Consider the following 20,394-nt stretch of genomic DNA (forward strand, 5'->3'; position numbering starts at 1 on the left):
TGAGGCCTGGGACAGATCATCCATGATCTTACAGAATGGCGGAATGGGTTTCAGCAGCTGAATGGGCTACAGTCATTCAGGAATGGTTAATGTGGGTTGGCTAAGAGCTCAAAAATCCATTACTCCGTTCAAACATCTCTGGAAAAACTTTGCATGCTTAACAGCACTGGCACCATGCTCTTTCTGCAACTGGACAATGTGAATTTACACAAAGTTAAGATGTTTCAAGTGCTTCCGGTTTCTACTTTTTATACTTTATTACTCTATAGAAAAGATAGTGAAAAGTAATGAATGACTCTTTTTTTTAAAACCATTTCTTTTATCTCACACTATCTTCACTGCAGAGTTTGTTGATTCTACACAGTGTATAGTGAATTGTTGATGTCTGTGCAAGTACCATAGCATGGCATATGGAACATGAGACACGACAGGCATCGTGGCCAGTGGGGAGATCTTTCAAGTTCATCTTTCAAAAGGTTTCCTCATGCAGATTATGGTTAACTCTGAAGTACTGTGGACCACAACTCTGGAAAAAGCTGACGCCACTCCACACAAATAGAAATAGATCATAATTACCTCTGTTAAGGGACTGATCAGATCATGCCGATCAGGTTCATGTTTACAAACCCAGCCAGTCTTAAAGGGACTCCTGAAAATCAGAAAGCACAGCAACACAAACAGGAATTCCTGAATTGGAATCCCCCACCATTTTTACTGGGCATCTAGGCTCTTTGAAAACCTAAGCCAATATTAAGTAAACATCTCCCACTGGGTTTCACAATAGAATTCTAGATAACTTAGAAGATACCCTGGGCAGATCCTGTTTGCTCTAATTTATCAGTGTTGAGACACATTCCAGTGTAGACCAAAGGTCACAGATTTCTTCAGCTACAAAACAGTTAACTTTGGTCCATACAAAGTTCGATCAGCACTAGTTGCATTCCTGTGAATGTGAAATTAAAAGCCTGTAAAATATTGAAAGTGAAGCCAAAACTTCCAATGTCTTTTGCACAGTGCAAAGCAAGGCAGATCAGAAGGTTCCAGTTCATTCGCTCAGTTAACTGAATGTGTAATTTTATATTTTGACACCATATAGCTGTACCACTCACTGTGCTTTCTAATTCCCTGCTGCACTGCAAATGAACTTGCTTCCCACATTCACTTTGCTGATTTTGGAAGAAAATGTCATTGTGAATGGGAATTCTCAAAAACAAAAATTTCTCACTGGACTAACATCCACTGAAGCATCTCATTCCTGCAGCAGCAAATGAGAAAGGAGAAGAATGACACATTGCAGTAGGATGGTGTGACTACTGGTCCATGTGAATTCACTTATGGTGCAAAGGGAATGTTTAGAAGAGGACAGCACCATGTAAAACAGGGATTCAGAAGTGCAATGACGGTGTGAATTGTTGGGATCAGCTTAGTTGCAGCCAGGGACAGCAATGGGATAATTGATAAAAACCACAAGAATTGCGGATGCTGTAAATCAGGAACAAAAACAAGTTGCTGGAAAAGACCAGCAGGTCTTGCAGCATCTGTGAAGGAAAAAACAGAGTTAATGTTTTGGGTTAGAAGGGTCTGCCAGACCTGCTGGGTTTTTCCAGCAACTTTGTTTTTGTTGTGAATGAGATAACTGACACCAGAGGTGACAAAGTTAAGATTGAGGAATTCAGCAGGAGATGAGTTCAGAGAAGGGCAGAAGTAGCAGGGCTTGTATATTCCAATGGATGTGGTGTTGGGAGTTCCATTCAGAAGAAACTCAGGATCCCCTTCATTCTGTCCTTACCTATGCATTTCCTAAACTGGCTAAAAGGCATATCTCAGCCATTCGCCTCAATTGCTACTTCTGATGAAGTATTTCACATTGCAAATACACATTCTAAACACCCACTGAATATAGACTGCAGTAGTTCACAAAGGCAGTTCTCTACCACCACCGTCTCAAAGGCAATTAGGATGGGTAATAATTGCTGGCCCAGCCAACAAGATCCATACCCTGGGAATGAACAGGAAAACATTTAAGTAAACAAGTTTCTCATGAGCTCCTTGTTGGATTAATTAGAGGCCAATTTATAATTGTGATCCTGAGTTTTGAACCACACAAGTAGGTTTGTCCTTTTTCCATGTACACCGTCAAATGCCTGCATAATTTTAAAGGCCTCTTTCAGATCACTCTCATCCTTCCAGTTCAAGTGCAAAGAGCCACAGCCTGTTCAGTTTTGTCCCCACTGATGTGGTTCTGGCTGCATCCCTGTAATTTTCATTTTTGCACCATCTCTAGTACTTCAAGATCTTTCTACAACTTGAAGTCCTATTAGAACTGGTCAAAACAGAAATGTTTTGATGTTCCAAAGGCAATGCTTTTGTTTTAAACTGCATGTGCTGTTGGTGCAGACATTCAAGATCATTGTTCTCAGTTCACTGCACATCACAATAAATGACCGTGCTTCCTCTTCCTTCTCAAAAGCTGTGTGCCTGGAAATTAATCAAGTGTTAGGAAAAAGATAAGAGACCATTTGAGAACAGTGGCAGCCTATGCAGATGGACCGACATGGGATTGAGTGGTTACGCACAAATTTGAGACCAATTAAATCTAGTCATTTGCAGCTCCACTCCCAGTACTCCTTTGCCTCCCCATGGCCAATAGCAGGCTATCAGTTTACTTGCACAAGAGGAGGCTAAGGTACTTTCTCATATCGACACCCTGGAAATATAAAACAAAAGGGGAGATGTAGCAGGGGATGGGGATCAAATGATCGAAAGACAGGAGCATTCTGTAAAATAAGATTTAGTACCTGCAAAAAGACACAGAATCCTCATGATCTGAACAGTAATAATGGTATTGTGCTTGGTCAGGAAGCATCTCTAACTGACTCATCCTTTTCAGCACCCGTGACATTAAGTCAATTTTCATCTACCTTCAAATCAAGTCATTGCCATGCAGTCTCTCAGTGTGGAAACAGCCCCTTCAGTCCAACCAGTCCATGCCAACCACATGCCTAAACTAATTCTTAATTAGTTTGTGCAGTTTTGGATTATTTGTTACTTTGGTTACACCCTTGGCATGCAACTCTTATTCCTATCATGTCATTCCACCACCTTATTCTTAATCTTTCATTATTATCTCTCTGCTTCAATTAATTTAAATCATAGGTAATCCCGCTTTACCCCCGTCTGCCATTTTTGATCATTTGCATAGATTTATTCAGCATTTCAACACCCAACTCGTACCACTTGTATTTGATCTCTCTGCCAATAAATTCTGTGCTTGTATACTTTTCTTCACTTCACCTGGCGAAGGAGCAGTGCTTTGAAAGCTTGCGATTTCAAATAAACCATTGCACTATAACCTAACGTGTGACTTCTGACCTTGTCAACCTCAGTCACACACTGGCATCTCCACACCTAAACTAAACCAGTCCCACTTGCCTGCGCTTGACCTGTACCCCTCCAAACATTTTTTGTTTATGTACTTATCCAAAATGTCTGTTAAACATTGCAACTATACCTGCATCCACCACTCTCTCCAGTAGTTCTTTCCATGCACAAACCACACTGTATGAACAAAAAAGTTGCCCCTCATGTCTTTTTTAAACCCTTTTCCTCTCACTTTAAAAATACTCTCCCCTAGTTTTGAACTACCCCACCCTAGAGAAAAGACCCTTGTCATTCACCTTATCTAGCCCCTCATGTTATAAACCTCAATAAGGCCACAACTCAACCTCCTATACTACAGGGAGTCAAGTCCTGGCCTGTCTAGAACATAGAACATAGAACAGTACAGCACAGAACAGGCCCTTCAGCCCACGATGTTGTGCCGACCATTGATCCTCATGTATGCACCCTCAAATTTCTGTGACCATATGCATGTCCAGCAGTCTCTTAAATGTCCCCAATGACCTTGCTTCCACAACTGCTTCCAGCAACACATTCCATGCTCTCACAACTCTGTGTAAAGAACCCGCCTCTGACATCCCCTCTATACTTTCCTCCAACCAGCTTAAAACTATGACCCCTCGTGTTAGCCATTTCTGCCCTGGGAAATAGTCTCTGGCTATCAACTCTATCTATGCCTCTCATTATCTTGTATACCTCAATTAGGTCCCCGCTCCTCCTCCTTTTCTCCAATGAAAAGAGTCCGAGCTCAGTCAACCTCTCTTCATAAGAGAAGCCCTCCAGTCCAGGCAGCATCCTAGTAAACCTCCTCTGAACCCTCTCCGAAGCATCCACATCTTTCCTATAATAGGGCGATCAGAACTGGACGCAGTATTCCAAGTGCAGTCTAACCAAAGTTTTATAGAGCTGCAACAAGATCTCACGACTCTTAAACTCAATCCCCCTGTTAATGAAAGCCAAAACACCATATGCTTTCTTAACAACCCTGTCCACTTGGGTGGCCATTTTAAGGGATCTATGTATCTGCACACCAAGATCCCTCTGTTCCTCCACACTGCCAAGAATCCTATCCTTAATCCTGTACTCAGCTTTCAAATTCGACCTTCCAAAATGCATCACCTCACATTTATACAGGTTGAACTCCATGTGCCACCTCTCAGCCCATCTCTGCATCCTGTCAATGTCCCGCTGCAGCCTACAACAGCCCTCTATACTGTCAACGACACCTCCAACCTTCGTGTCGTCGGCAAACTTGCTGACCCATCCTTCAATCCCCTCATCCCAGTCATTAATAAATGTCTAGTCTATTTTTATATCTCAAACCCTCCATACTGGCAACATCCTGGTAAATCTTTTCCAAACCCTCTCCAGTTTAATAAATTACTTGCTTATAACAGGGTGACAAGACTGCGCATAGTACTTCCGAAGAAGTATCACCAACATCCGATACAAGCTCAACATAACAACCTAACTCCTATACTCAAAGGTCTGAGTAAAAGTGGCATACGTGCTAACTGCCTTCTTTATCACACTGTCCACATGACATAAATTTCAAAAGAATTGTGTACTTGAACCTTTAGGTCTCTGTTCTACAATACTACCCGGAGCCCTACCATTAGTTACATGGGATGTCCTTGTTTGTATTACAAAAATGCAATACCTCGCACTTATCCAAATTAAACTCCATATGCCAATCCACAGCCCACTGACCCAATTGTTCAGGATTTCTTGTAACTTTGGATAACCTTCTTCATTGTCCACAATACCACCAATTTTGGAGTCATCTGCAAACTTAATAACCATATCTCTGATATTCTCTTCCAAATCATTTGTATAAATGACAAATGTGGACCCAGCACCAATCCCTATGGAACACCGTTGATCACAGGCCTCCAGTCCGAAAGCCAACCCTTCAGCACCACCCTCTGTTTCCTACTGTAAAGCAGTCTTGTATCAAATTGGCAAGCTCACCCTGAATCCCATATGATCTAACTTTACCAGTTAGTCTATCATTGGGAGCATGAATCATGGAGGAAGTGTGTTTTGTTTTAAACAACTTCAATTTCTTGATAGAATTCGTAGCATAAAATCAAATTAATTGATTTCAATCTTGCAATAAGTAATTATTTGTAACAACAATTCATAATAACTTAAATGAAAATATTAGTAAGGCATTTTGTTAGAAGCAGCTCAGGGCAAACTCGATCAATGCCTGTTTCCTTTTGGTGCAGAGCGGAAAGTTGCTATTGCAGCCTGATGGCAGTGAAACCTTTTATAATTGTGGTTTTGCCAACAATGTTACTATGATGTTTCAGTTTTACTGAGTTGACTAATGTTACCAGACAGGAAGCTGTGAATTCATCTGGGGTTTGACAACTAGGTCATTCCACTATGGCATTCTGATGAAAGGCAACCAAGCTGAGGCCAAGATGTTTGTTTTCACCATTTCCTGCACTGGGCAGGAAGCCCTTCGTAACTAATTGTATATTTGTGAGTAACCCATTAATGTATATATTCAATCATGCAAAACTGTATTAGTGCCAGACAATTAGCCTTGTATAGAGTTCCCGTTTGTAGCAAAAATATGTGTTAACTGTTACACTTCTTAAGTTCAGGCACAATATGCCAAGGGGAACAACCTGCGTTCAAGTTACAGATTTCCACATGTCAGCTGTTTACCATCCTAAAACTGAAGTGTCCAAATTTATAACTTTGAGCTATTGTTTCCTGGATAAATTCACTAACAGCATGGAAAATTTCACAGGATTTAAAAATATTCGAGGCTGATTAGCCTAAAGAATAGTAAGAATGTAATTTTCTTTTATACATTCACAGGATATAGGTGTCATAGGCTGGCCAGCATTTATTTCCCATCCTTAATTACCATGAAGAATGTGGTGAACTGTCATTTTGAACTAGATTCTTTGAGGATTAGCTCCAATCCATTAGGGAGTGATTTGCAAGATTTCAATGCAATGCCAGTAAAAGCATGGTGATAACATTCCAAATTATGAGTGCATGGGGTCTGGAGTGGAACTTACAGCTGGTGGACAGCCCATGTACCTACTACCCTTATTGTCCTAATATGGTAGAGGTTGCAAGTTTGGAAGGCACTGTATATAGAAGCCTAGTTGAATTGTTGCAATGCACCTTGTTGATAGTACATGTTGCTGCCTGTATGCATTAATGATGGACTGAATATTGAAAGCGGTGATGGGATGCCAATCGAGCTGCTTGGTCCTGGAAGGCATCGAAGCTGCACCCACCTGTGCAAATGGAATGTGTTCCAGCCTTGTAGATGGTTATCAGGCTTGGGGATGAAAAGAGGTGAGTTACGTGGTGCATAATTCCCAAGCTCTAGCCAAAGTTTAAAGCTGAAGTACTAATATGGCTGGTCCAATGTAGCTTCTGGTCCATGGTAATCCCCAGCCTGCTGACACTTGGGGATTTCAATGATGACAGTGATATTGAATGCCATATGAAACTAACTGGATTCTCTCTTCTTGTAAATACAAGTTGTCTGGCAACAGTGTTATACAAACATCACCAGTCTCTTAGCAGCCCCAACCTGAATAATGTCTAGGGCTTACTGCATTTGGACACAGACTATTTCAGTATCTGAGGAATGACAAAAGGTACCGAACATTGTTTGCTGTTGCTTACACATCCCTATTCTAACATTTGTTTTTAAATAAATCAACTCATGGGATATGGGATTCACTAACTAAGCCAACATTTATTGCTCATCTTGAGGAAGAGAAGATCATTGAAGAAGTAGCTAAAGATAGTCAGCCTTGAAGGAACTCCTGCAGTCATATCCTGTGGTTGAGGTGACTAACCACCAGCAACTACATTCATCTTTCTTTGTGGCTCCAATTAGTCATTGATTCCATCCCACCATGCCCTATCCTAATTCCCAGTGACTCCAGTTTTGTCAGGGCTCCTTGAGGGCACAACCATGGCTTGGTGACAAGAACTATGAGAGTCTTCCGGAATTCAAACTGTGCCAGTGAGCAGATTATTCTTGGGCAAGTGTAATTTGATAGCAGTGTCAACTTCAATTCCCATCACATTGCCGATGATTGAGAATGGACCGATGGAGCAGTGACAGGCCAGGTTGCATTTTGTGGACAGGACACATCTGGGCAAATTTTCCCATCACCAGATAGATGTCAGTGTTGGAACAAATGGTAAAGGTCAGGCTGGTTCTGGAGCACAAATCTGCACTACCAACAGTGCAATATTGTCAGGGACCATTGCCTTTACACCTATGTAAATGACTTAGCTCAGGTGGAAAATCCTTCTCTAGCCTACCAATTCTAAAGTAGTAGCAGAGTAAAAATTTATAGTTGGCCTATCAGTGTTACCAGCAACAATTAAGCATAAATATTGAACACATATTCACTCACACATGAATAGATTTTGGTTGGCTAATTAGAAGTGATACTTTTGGGGCAATGAAGAGCCAGAGTTTGAAATTTAACAACAACCTTGTTTAAAGCTCTTTTCAAAGTTGCTGACAAATTAGCATTTTCATTCTCTGCACATTGTTACTTATCATTTTAAATCCTTACAAGAATCCAAGAAAATTGTAGATGATACTCGACCAAAATCTAAGGTTACAACACTTTAGTTGTAAAAATTAGCACCCTAGGAACCATTCTTGCAACTCCACTTCTTAAAATCTTCCTTTTTTGCTAGATTTCTGTACATGAACAGACAGTCATCTCTTGTCAATCTGTGGATAACATACAGCTGTCTTCCAATAATTAGTATTTCTTAAATGCAAATGGACATTTCGTTAAAAAAAAGTTCTGTTGCAGTGTCGTAGCTTTCTTTTTCTATCCAATAAACTTGGCCAAACTCTGAATACTTAAGCATTACTTTACATTGTATAGCCTGCTTTCCAAATAATGAACAAATGGGAATTGAGTCCCTTATGCTTTGAGTGAGTACTAAACTCTGTCTTATATTGAATGAGATTTAAAAAGGCAGCCCCATTCAACTCGGGAGCAATAATTTATAAAAATTATTTCCCGTCAACTCATTACTTGCTGCATCAGCTCTATTCTGATCAGAAAATCTATAGCTCAATTTGTTTAAGGGAAGATCAACTAACCTGGTGATTTAGTTAATTCAGATATTGAGTTGCCAAAATTCACCCACAGAACATGGAGATGGGCAGGCCACTGAAACTGGCAACCTGTCTACCATACGCAGATAAGTAGTTAAGCATCTACTGAGTTTGTTAAAAGTTCAGTTAACCCTAATACTATTCTGACCACACCAGAGGACAACTGGGGCATTTTCTTTTAAACAAAGCTTGAACAGTGCAGGAAAAAATGGTGGGTATTATCTTCAAAGGATGGATATTGTACATGAGGGGATTTCCACCATCTCCAACAAAATTGCACACCCCCTTCATCCATTTCACCCCATTAGAACTTTAAAACCCACCCTTCCATTACTTCTCCCTCCATCTCCCCAAGGGGGCAAACACTTCATACCCGATGCCCCTTTCCTACCTGTGTCTGGATCTACGTGCCCTTTATCCTGGGACTAAGGGGTGGAAGACCTATCCACTAACTGAACTTGCTCACATTATTCCATGGCTGTGACATAGGCTTCTCGTGTTTGCCAGTTGGCCACCAACTTTCGTCCTGAATTTCTGGTTCAGTGACATGGGAAATCATGACAAAACTCAAATAATCCAGTTTGCAGCCACCGTCTTTGTTGTGTTATATCAAGTCAGACAGATTCAGAGTAGAATGTGATTACATCGAACATCATTGCCTTCAGAATGGGTGAAGTCAGCCAGCTTCCCATTCTGAGACACTTGTGGGGCTCAAAGATTTGATTATCTTGATAAAACAGGGCCAGATGGGATTCAGCTATACTGACCCCCTAAAAACACACTACTGACACTCACCAGTAGCCACATATGAACATAGTTATTAGAATAAAAATACCAATGGGATCCCATCAAAAACCTGAAGTTATACAGCACCTCCAACATGTTCCAAATCACATTAAAGGATTCTAACTGCTAAGAAAGCTCAAGTTAACAGTCTGCAGGTTTGGAAACATGCCATATAGACTCTGCCACATGTGGGCCAGGTATTGCTTGAGTGGACAGCTTGATGGGGTTTTAGGCTTGTGTGCTCTCTCCAACAACACAAACAGAAACTAACATGAAGTCACAAAGGGCAACATTAGGACTAGAAACCAAAAATACAGTAATAAAGATATACTTTAAAGAGTATCTCAAAAGGAAGAGAGAGAGAGAGCGTGCGAGAGAGTGTGAGAGAGAGAGAGAGATATTATCATGATGCAGTTTACAGGATGCAAATTTCCGAGTTTGGTATTTAAATTTATATTCTATATGAAATCAAATTCCCCATAACAGAATTGCTACTTTTATTTGTTCACATTTTCTTTCAACTCTGGCTAGTCATTAAACTGGAATTCTTACCAGTCTCAATGGCAAAATTGTCTCATCACCTTTCAGCTCCACATGCATGTGGATGGGACAATTCAATTCCAGTCTGACACACCCATTAGTACAAAGTTACAGACTGCCATTCTATACGTTGTTGTTTCTTACACTATCTGGCTCTCTTCCAGCTCTGGAAATGTGCACAATTCCAATTGTTGACCTCTAACACCATGTTTCAAGTGTAGGTTTTAACCTGAAGATTGAAAAATCTGTTCCCAATAAGTCTTTCTCATTGGAAGACTGAATTAAGCCTTTCCAACACACTGATTCTAATATTTATAAATTCCAGAAGCACTGCTTTATGATGTCTGTTGTAAAACAAATGGAATTCAGAATATGATTTCCAAAACCCCGGTAAAATGAATGAAACCCCATAGTTTAAAAATTCAATTCAACTTTCTTAATCACCATAAACCAGTAACCCAATTAATCCTGCCATAAAAACAGGATTATTTTTCAAATACTTTCAAAAATTAAATAAAACATTTTATTCACTTAGAGCACAGAATATGAATAACTCTCAGAAAAATACTTGACATACATTTAATTAGTTATTTTCTATACACTTTCAAAGTACAGACATTGCAATAACTTTAAGCTAACTCTCTGACAGGAACATTACCAAACAAAATGTTACACTGAATACCATTAAGAAATAGCAGAGCAGATGACCAAAAAATTGGTCAGAGGTAGACTTTAAGGCTCATTTTAAGAGGAGGAGAGAGAGGCATAATGGTTTTGAGGAGAGACTCCCAGAGCCAATGCAATTACAAGCACAGCTAGCAACGACCAGTGATGAGAGCTGGAGAGAGAGAGCGCGGGCACGCGGGCGGGGAGAGCGAGCGCGCGGGCGGGGGGGGGGGGGGGGAGAGAGAGAGAGAGGGGGGGCAGAGAGAGGGGGGGCAGAGAGGGGGGGGCAGAGAGGGGGGGGGCAGAGAGGGGGGGGGCAGAGAGGGGGGGGGCAGAGAGGGGGGGGGCAGAGAGGGGGGGGGCAGAGAGGGGGGGGGCAGCGAGGGGGGGGGCAGCGAGGGGGGGGCAGAGAGGGGGGGGCAGGGAGGGGGGGGCAGAGAGGGGGGGGCAGAGAGGGGGGGGCAGAGAGGGGGGGGCAGAGAGGGGGGGGGCAGAGAGGGGGGGGCAGAGGGGGGGGGCAGAGGGGGGGGGGCAGAGGGGGGGGGGCAGAGGGGGGGGGGCAGAGGGGGGGGGGCAGAGAGGGGGGGGGCAGAGAGGGGGGGGCAGAGAGGGGGGGGGCAGAGAGGGGGGGGGCAGAGGGGGGGGGGCAGAGGGGGGGGGGCAGAGAGGGGGGGGGCAGAGAGGGGGGGGGCAGAGAGGGGGGGGGCAGAGAGGGGGGGGGCAGAGAGGGGGGGGGCAGAGAGGGGGGGGGCAGAGAGGGGGGGGCAGAGAGGGGGGGGGCAGAGGGGGGGGGGGCAGAGGGGGGGGGGCAGAGAGGGGGGGGCAGAGAGGGGGGGGCAGAGAGGGGGGGGCAGAGAGGTCAGAGAGGGGGGGGTCAGAGAGGGGGGGTCAGAGAGGGGGGGGTCAGAGAGGGGGGGGTCAGAGAGGGGGGGGGTCAGAGAGGGGGGGGTCAGAGAGGGGGGGGTCAGAGAGGGGGGGGGTCAGAGAGGGGGGGGTCAGAGAGGGGGGGGGTCAGAGAGGGGGGGGGTCAGAGAGGGGGGGGGGTCAGAGAGGGGGGGGTCAGAGAGGGGGGGGGTCAGAGAGGGGGGGGGTCAGAGAGGGGGGGGGTCAGAGAGGGGGGGGGTCAGAGAGGGGGGGCAGAGAGGGGGGGGAAGGGGGGAAGGGGGGAAGGGGGGGAAGAGGGGGGGGAAAGAGTAGGTGGGGGGGAAGAGTTGGGGGGGAAAAGAGAGTGGGGAGGGGAGAGAAAGGGGAGGGAGCCACTAAAAGGTGCGTGTACTTGGGAAGTTAGGTGGGGGTTGATCAGTTCAGGGAAGGAGGATAGGTCAAGGAGGCGAGAATAACGCTGGTCGATAGGAGATGGGGGTGGGAGGAAGGACAGGTTAGGTGGCAAGGAATGAGCTGGACCGGTTTTGGGATGCATTTTGGGGGAAGGGAGATTTTGAAGCTTGTGAAGTCCACATTGATACCATTGGGCTGCAGGGTTCCCCAGTGGAATATGTGGTGCTGTTCCTGAAACCTTCAGGAGGCAGCGTTGTGGCACTGGAGGCGGCCCAGGATGGACATGTCATCCAAGGAGTGCAGGTGAACATCTGTTTGATGTGGAAGGTTTTCTTGGGGCCTGGGAGGGGGTCCATGGGGAAGCAAAAATGTCTTTGGTAGTGGGGTCAGAGTGCAGAAGGATGATGCATTAGATCCACAAATTAGTGGGATGGTACGTGAGGACGAGTGTGATTCTGTTTTGACTGTTATTGTGGGGAAGGGACATGAGGGATGAGTTGTGGGACATGTGGTCAAGGGTGTTTTTGTCCACTGTGGGAGGGGAAGTTGCGGTCCTTGAAAAAAGAGGACATCAGGGATGTCCGGGATGGAACGCCTCATCTTGGGAGCAGATGTGGCAGAGGTGAAGATGTTGGGAAAAGGGTCAGAATTTTTGCAGGGAAGTGGGAGGGTGGAGGCATATTCTGGGTAGCTATGGGAGTCGGTAGGCTTAAAATAGATATCGGTTTCCAGCTGGTTGCCAGAGATAGGGACAGGTGTGTCCAGGAAGGTGAGGGATGTGTTGGAGATGGTCCAGGTGTATTTAAGGTTGGGGTGGAAGTAATTAGTGAAGTGGATGAACTGTTCGAGCTCCTCGTGGGAGCATGAGGCGGTGCCAATACAGTCATCGATGTAAAAGAAGACGAGGTGGGGGATAGGACCAGTGTAGCTTTGGAAAAGGGATTGTTCCACATATCCGACAATGAGGCAGACACAGCTTGAGCCCATGCAAGTACCCATGGCCACACCTACCTAGAATATACTTCCTCTTACCCAACGTCCTGCAAAAATGCCATCTCCTATTCCCAATTCTTCCATCTCCACCCCAGAGATGAGGCATTCCACTGACAGACATCCCAGATGTCCTCATTTTTCAAGGACCGCAACCTCCCCTCCACTATGGTTGAAAACGCCCTCAACCGCATCTCTTGCATTTCCAGCAACTCATCCCTCATACCCCCTCCCTGCAATAACAACCAAAACACAATCCCCCTCATCCTCAAGTACCACCCCAGCAACCTCTGGATCCAACGCATCATCCATCTGCAATCCGACCCAACCACCAAAGACATTGTTCCCTTCCCAGCCTTATCTGCTTTCCAGCGGGACTACTCTCTCCAAAGCTCCCTTGTCTGCTCCACCCTCTGTACCAGCCCCACAACCCGGCACTTTTCCCTGCAACCACAGGACGTGTTACACCTACATCTTCCCCCCCTCATCCCCATCCCAGGCCCTGCACATCTGCTAAAATGGTATACTGTATCCGCTGCTCCCAACATGGCCTCCTCTACATTGGGGAAACCAAGCAAAGGTTTGGAGACTGCTCTGTGGAACACCTGCGCTCAGTTCCCGACAAACGACAACACCTACCAGTCGCGAACCACTTCAACTCCCCCTCTCACTCCTTGGACGACATGTCCATCCTGGGCCTCCTGCAGTGCCACGATGCCACCCGAAGGTTGCAGGCTCCATCCCCGCCTCCTTGACCCGTCCTTCTCCTCTCCACCTATCTGCTCCTTTATCCATCTTCCATTTGCCTCCCCCCCCTGCCCGGCTCTCTATTTATTATTTCAGAATCCCCTTCCCCTCCCTCATTTCTGAAGAAGGGTCCAGACCAGAAACATCAGCTTTCTTGCTCCACTGATGCTGCTTGGCCTGCTGTGTTCATCACTTGTTATCTCAGATTCTCCAGCATATGCAGCTTCTACTATCTCTGATTCGATTAAAGTGGGGAGATGCTCAAGAAGCCAGTTTTGCAGCAGCATAGATATCTCAGAAGACAACCACTTGCCATGACAAAAAGCAGAGTAGAGAGCTTATTTTGAAAGTCTTGTGTCATGCATGTCGGCAATATGGCCCATCTAACACAGCTGACACAATTTAAGTCATCTCCATTTTAAGAGAGGATGGGGGAGGCAGGGTCTGTGAATTATTTTTTGTTTTTTGAGAAAGGGTGAGTTGGTTTGATTTCCTTGTTATTATCAGTCGAAGGGTAGACTGGAAAATAGAAGCCACCATCAGGTCAGTTATTATTTCATCAAATGACAGAATAGGTTCAAGGTGCTGCTGACTGGCTTCCTCCTAGTTCATTTGGTCATATGTCTGCTCATGTTTATGCTATGCACATCCCATACTGCATCATCTTATCAAAGCCAGAAACGCAGGCACCCTTCAGGGTAAACCAAACAGCACCAGAGTATTTTTTTTTTAAGAGTAGGTGATGCCTGCTGGACTTTGTATTTAAGAGTCGAGTTCATCGAATCCCTACAGTGTAGATGGAGGCCATTTGGTCCATCAAGTCTGCAGTGACCCTCGAAGAACATCACACCCACATAAGACACAGGCAGAACGTGCAAACTCCACACAGACAGTCACCCCGAGTTGGGATTAAACCTGGGTGCCTGGCACTGAGACAGCTTATATTACAAAGATGATAAATGAATGAAAATAGCTAAGTTCTACAAAAAAGGAAAAAAGCAAAGAAGAAAAAAAATCTCGGCTCTTGGACCTTTGTGGTATAGCTGTAGTGTCCCCACCTCTGAACCAGGATGCTTGGGTTCAGGTCCAACCTGCTCCAGAGGCATGTAATGCCATCAGTGAACAGGATAATTTGAAAAATGTCTGAGGTTTTGTTTCTGATACTGTATATTAAATGGATGATTAGACAATTGGTAGGTTTTTTTAACATATAAAATATATAATTGACAATTTCTGTTTTCTTTTGTTCGTTTGGCAATTTTTCAAAGTTATTTCTTTGATAAACTCAGTGCTGTGTTCTTCCACGGTGTGCGGCTTCCTCTGGGCATGGCAAGAGTCCAGAAGGGAAATGGAGAATGTATTGTTTGTGCTAACCTATAAGTTCACAATAAAACATGTGTAAATCTCCAAGTCTTTTGTTGCCTAATCCAAAATCTGGATCTTGGTCTGTTAAATAGTATAATCTTTGTATTCCCTCAACTGCTTCACCAGTAGCAAGTTCTATATTTTAACCACAGAAAGAAAATACATTTCTCTTGTATCTTTTTAGATTTATTAATGACACTGTTGAATTTATTGCTTCAAATTGGTCTCCTGTAGATGTGAAAACATCTATCTTTCTCCTGTCAAAACCTATTCATCACTTTAAAGGCCTCTATTGGGTTTTATCAGAGCAGTTGCAACTGATCCATGCCATCAATCAGAACCAATTAATGAGCTGCTGCACTGTAATTTGTCTTAATAAAATAACCCATTGTTTTAAAAAAAAAAATACCCTACTAAAACTTTCTGTCATGCTCAGAGACAAATTGCATTGATACCTGTTTTGCCGGCTCCACTTTCTCCAGTGATAAGTATGCACTGGTCCTTGTCCTGGTCTCGTAGAGATCTGTAGGCTTCATCTGCTAAAGCGTAGCTGTGGAAATAATACACATATTATAGAAGCTGAAATACTGACATATTGCTTCAGAACTTTTTTGGTGCAAGTGAAGAATGATTTACAGGCGTCGTTCAACAGGTCAACAACCACCAACAAAAACGGTCTAGAACTTTTAACATAACATAAAATCCTTAGGAGTTTAAACAGAAAGGCTCTGTTCAGTTTCGATCTCCAAGATAGCAGCAGAGTAGCACAGCATCAATGCAGGCTCCTGCTCTGCCTGCTTTGACTTTATTTTTCTTCCTTCACAGCTTTTTTCCTTACTTTAATCTACTACCTTCTGTGGGGAGAACAAGCCAGCATGGGGGACAGTGAGTCTGCGTAGGGAAGGGTAAGAGATCAAGCCTACAATGGAGGAAATATGGAATCCTTGTGGGGATTGAGAGCCCAGCTTGGCTAAACCCTTAAGGCGGCCTGCAATATTGAACTTTTAACTTTGTTTCCTTATTTTTCTACTGTGTGCCCAAGGTATTGTACCTACTTAACCTTTGTACCTAAGATGGCAGCAAGAATGGCAGCACTGTACTCCTGTATCCCTGTACTTGTGTATACATGATAATAAAATTTAATTCTAATTCTAGAAGTATTGTCAAATGTTGCTTCCTCCTGAAGTCTCAGGCATCACACAGATGCCTATTTTCAAGCAATTTGACCCTGTGGGAGCCCAGCACATCAGTGCAAAAGATGGGACTGAAACATTTGAAACCAATGAGCTGTGTCAAGTGGATGATCCATTTCTGTTCTCTTCCATAGGTATCCAGCATCCAGTCAACTCAATTCATTCTGCACGATATCAAGAAACAGCTGAAGTTCCTGGATACTGCAAAGGCTATGGGCCTAAGCAACGTTCCTGCAGTTATCCTCGAGGTCTGTTTGTCAAACTGGGATAAAGCAGCCAAATTGATTGCCACCTTATCGATCACCTTCCTGTCCCTTCCTTCATCACTGACAGTGACAGCAGTGTGTGCTATCTGTAAGATTCACTGAATAACTCACCAAGACTTTTTGTCAGTACCTTTGAAACCCACGATTTCTATTGTCGAAGTTGTCAAGGGCAGGAGATGGATGGATGGGAGCATCACCACCAGCAAGATCCTCTTCAAACCACACACTATCCGGATTTGGAAATATATTGTGATAGATGTTAGCCTGACCAGTGTAACCCACCTTGCAGATTATTATTATAGCCTTGGTCGAAAGATGGGGGAGAAAAAAAGAGAGCTAAACTCAGGAGGGGAAGATGACTGCCTTTGATGTCAAGGCAGTATATGACTGAGTGTAAAGTTAAGACTTGTAAAACTGATGTCAATGGGAATCGGGGGGAAAGCCCACCACTGGACGGGGTTATACCCAGCACAAAAAGATGGCTGTGATTGTTGGAGGTCAATCATCTCAGCCCAAGGACATCTATACAGGAGAGCTTTAGGGTTGAGTCCTAGGCCCAATCATCTAACTGCTTCATCAACCACATGCCCTCCGGAATAACGCAAGAAGTGGGAACATTTGCTGATTACTGCACAACATTCAACACCATTCACAAATCTGCAGATGCAGAAATAATCCATTTCCATATGCTGCATGACCTGGAAAACATCCAGGCTTACGTTAATGCTAAGTAACCATCACACTTTGAATTTAGCTTCTATGTAGCACATTGCTTTTACAGGCATCTGTCTCTCTCCCGCTTTGGGACAGGGAGCCATTCTGAACATGCAATCTGAGGAATCTAACATTGAGATCTTTTAAATCACAGATAAACAGCAATTTCTACAACTTCGTGCTACGACGTCACCAGTCATAACAAGCTAATTACTGGAAATGTGGAACCCTGCCTTTCCAAGGAGTTAAATCATCACCTTGAAGATTTTATGATTGATGTAGTTACTGGAATAGACAGGAAGAGACTTCTACACAAAGACACCATTATCCATCTTGGTTTAAAGTGACATGGCAACAGATGCTCTACCTTTTGTAGTTGATGTACAAACTAAAATTAACCTTAAAAGTACTTGTCATTCTGAGACATGTATCCATCTTATTTTGAAATGAATGATCTATGAAAAACACAACAGTTACAAGCCAGCTATCATAATATCTAATGATCAAAGGACACCCCACTCTCAGTAGCCTGATGTACATCACCTTTTGTTATGATGGAAAGCATGGCTTGTCATTGATGTCATTTGTCACTTACTGGCCCTCATCAGCAGTGTTGAGATGTTAACCTTAACCGGAAGGCTAGCCACCTCCGTATTCAAGTTTTCCATGTCACCAGAAAACTGTGGAAAATCAGTGCACCTTCCCAGAGAATGGGACTTAATTAATGCACATTCCCTGTTTCACTCACTGCCACCATTCTGGAAAAATACAAGCAAGGAATAAAAGACCAAGACTTGTGTTATTTGAACGGAATGGAAATCAAAACTAATCTTACTTCCAGTCATAAGTCTTCTGAGCAATGGGATGCTGATGAAAAAAAGACATCCTTTTAAACACTTTTTTAAAATAAGAAGGGCAGGAGGAGCAGATTGAGACAGAATTGAAAGATGGGAAATTGCAAACAGGATAAAGGCGAACGGAGAACAATTATTCTGCAAAATCCAGACTAGAGTGCCAGTCTAAACTAGAAGCAGGAAAGTGTGATATTTTAACGTCCATCTTGATGACTCCCAATATCAGAAATCCAAACCTCATAACATACGCCAGCACATGGGGCATTAACAATTTCTGACAATTATGATGGATACATTGTAAAATCCTGTCAGAAATGTTGTGTTAGGTCAACTCCCGACTGTTTTGAAAGTGATACACAGGGAAAGGCCGGAGGATTGAGATAAACATTGGAATTCTTCAATTTCTCAAGACTTCCAAGTAATCCATTCAAACAGGAAGAAAATGAGGGGTGCAAAACAGCTTGGAGGCCTGCGCCAACATTCTGGTGATGGCATTTAATCGTGTCGCTGAATAATTTTTTTTAGCCATCTGTAATAAGCAACTGTTCAAATGCAATTGTTCATCTGCAAACAGCCTTTGAGTAGCTTAAATACCAATTGGATCTCTTGCTATCTCTAGGAATGCTCTTCACAAGGAATAGGCAGGCCTCCTTGGCATTGAGTATCACTTATGCACGAGGGAGAAAGAATAAGCCAGATCTCTTTTGGAGATGGTTAAAATAGGCATGGATATTCCACGTTGTCCGTCTCTTAACTGCAGGAAATGGGAGGAGGAAGCAAGTATCATTATGAGTCATACAGCACGGAAACAGACCCTTCAGCCCAACAATTCCATGCCAACCAGACTTCCTAAACTGAACAAACCCCAACTGCTTGCATTTGGCCCATGTCCGTCTAAACATTTCCTATCCACGAACCTGTTGAAATATCTCCCAATGTTGTAATAGTACTTGTCTCTGCAACTTCCTGTGGCAGTTCATTCCATACATGCACCACCCTTTGTATGAAACAGCGGTCTCTCAGGTCCCTTTTAAATCTTTCCCCCTTCATGTTAAACCTATGCCCTCACGTTTTAGACTCCCCTATCATGGGGAAAAAGACCTTGACTATTCACCTTCTCTGCACCCTTCATGATTTTATAAATCTCAAAAAAGATCACCTCTCAGCCTCCTATGCTCCGGGGTGGGGGGGCGAAGAAAGGCCCCACCCAACCCAATGTCTCCTGAGAACTCGAGCCTTCCAGTCTCAGCAACAACCTTGTCAACATTTTTTTGCATCTCAGTTTAATAACATCCTTCCATAGCAGGGCAATCAAAACTGAGTGCAGTATTCTGAAGGTGGTCTCATCAATGTCTTGTAACATGGCGTCCTGGACTCATTGCTCTGACTAATGGAGACAAGCATGCCAAATGCCCTCAACCACCCTGTCTATCTGTGGCTCCATTTCCAAGGAACTATGCACCTATATCCCTAGATCTCTCTTTTCTACAACACTTCCCAGGGCCCTACTATTAAGTGTGTAGGTTCTGCCCTGCTTCATCTTACTTAAGATGGCAGAACTTTGACATAGTTCAGAAGCAAGTTGGCAAGTCCCAGGCATCGCGTCAAAAAGAAAAGCAGAGGGGGAGAATAAAAAAAATCATAGAAATGCTGAGCACAGTAGACAGCTGTAGCATTTTACTATTTTCCGCATTCCCTACCATGTCAACAAAGTAATTTAAATCCTCACATGCCGAACTGTCAGGCATGTTGAACAATAAATCAGTAACTACAAAGAAGAAATATTTGGACAGCCTGCCACTGAATAAGGCCTATAATTTAATTACTGTACTCTGCTGTATAGTTACAGCCTCATTCCCCAATCTGTATTTTTTAAAAAAAAGACTACTCTGGCTTATTATTAGTCTCTACTGTCAACAAGGAACTTGCTTCCTGCAGAACAAGCAAATATCCCACAATTAATTTGACTCCCATGGGAAGGTCCAAGAACATTAATTAAACTCGTCAGACTGAGGAAAATAAATAAAAAATTCATAATTACTCTGTTTAGCAACGCTGATTTACTTTCCAATATTTTTACAATACTGCCATTGTAATACCACTCACAATGTAACTGGCAGTGAATGGGGAAGATAGATTGATGGCGGGGAGCGGGGGGGCAAAAAATAGCATATTTTAAGTACTTTTCTCTCCTTAGATAATCCATTTTAAAGCCCATACTCTTCCCCAAAGGCAACTTATAGCAGGCAACTCGGTCCCAGGTCTCCAACACACTTGCTCATTAGTCAGATGATAAAAATCATGTAATAATGTTTCAGTGTTGTTGAGATATGAATATTGGCAACGTCACTGGTAGCTCTTCCTTGCTTTTCAAAGTTGTGCCACTGGATCTTTTTCACGTAGCTAAGTGGACACGGATCTGCTTTGGTGTAACATCTCAGCCAAGTAATGTGCAATGATTA

At 43.6% G+C, this 20,394-nt stretch overlaps 1 protein-coding gene across 4 annotated transcripts in view; it reads right to left on the bottom strand.

Annotated features, from left to right (window-relative positions):
- The window catches only part of myo1b (myosin IB), a 257,206-nt gene that overhangs the window by 142,191 nt on the left and 94,621 nt on the right, over window positions 1-20,394 (bottom strand). For all 4 annotated transcript variants that reach the window (XM_048534332.1, XM_048534330.1, XM_059647158.1 and 1 more), the window contains exon 4: window positions 15,361-15,455. In XM_048534332.1, coding sequence (XP_048390289.1) covers window positions 15,361-15,455 — 95 coding nt within the window. The remainder of the gene's footprint in view (window positions 1-15,360; window positions 15,456-20,394) is intronic.

The sequence above is a fragment of the Stegostoma tigrinum genome, chromosome 7, assembly GCF_030684315.1.
Source record: "Stegostoma tigrinum isolate sSteTig4 chromosome 7, sSteTig4.hap1, whole genome shotgun sequence".
Taxonomy (NCBI): Eukaryota; Metazoa; Chordata; class Chondrichthyes; order Orectolobiformes; family Stegostomatidae; genus Stegostoma; species Stegostoma tigrinum.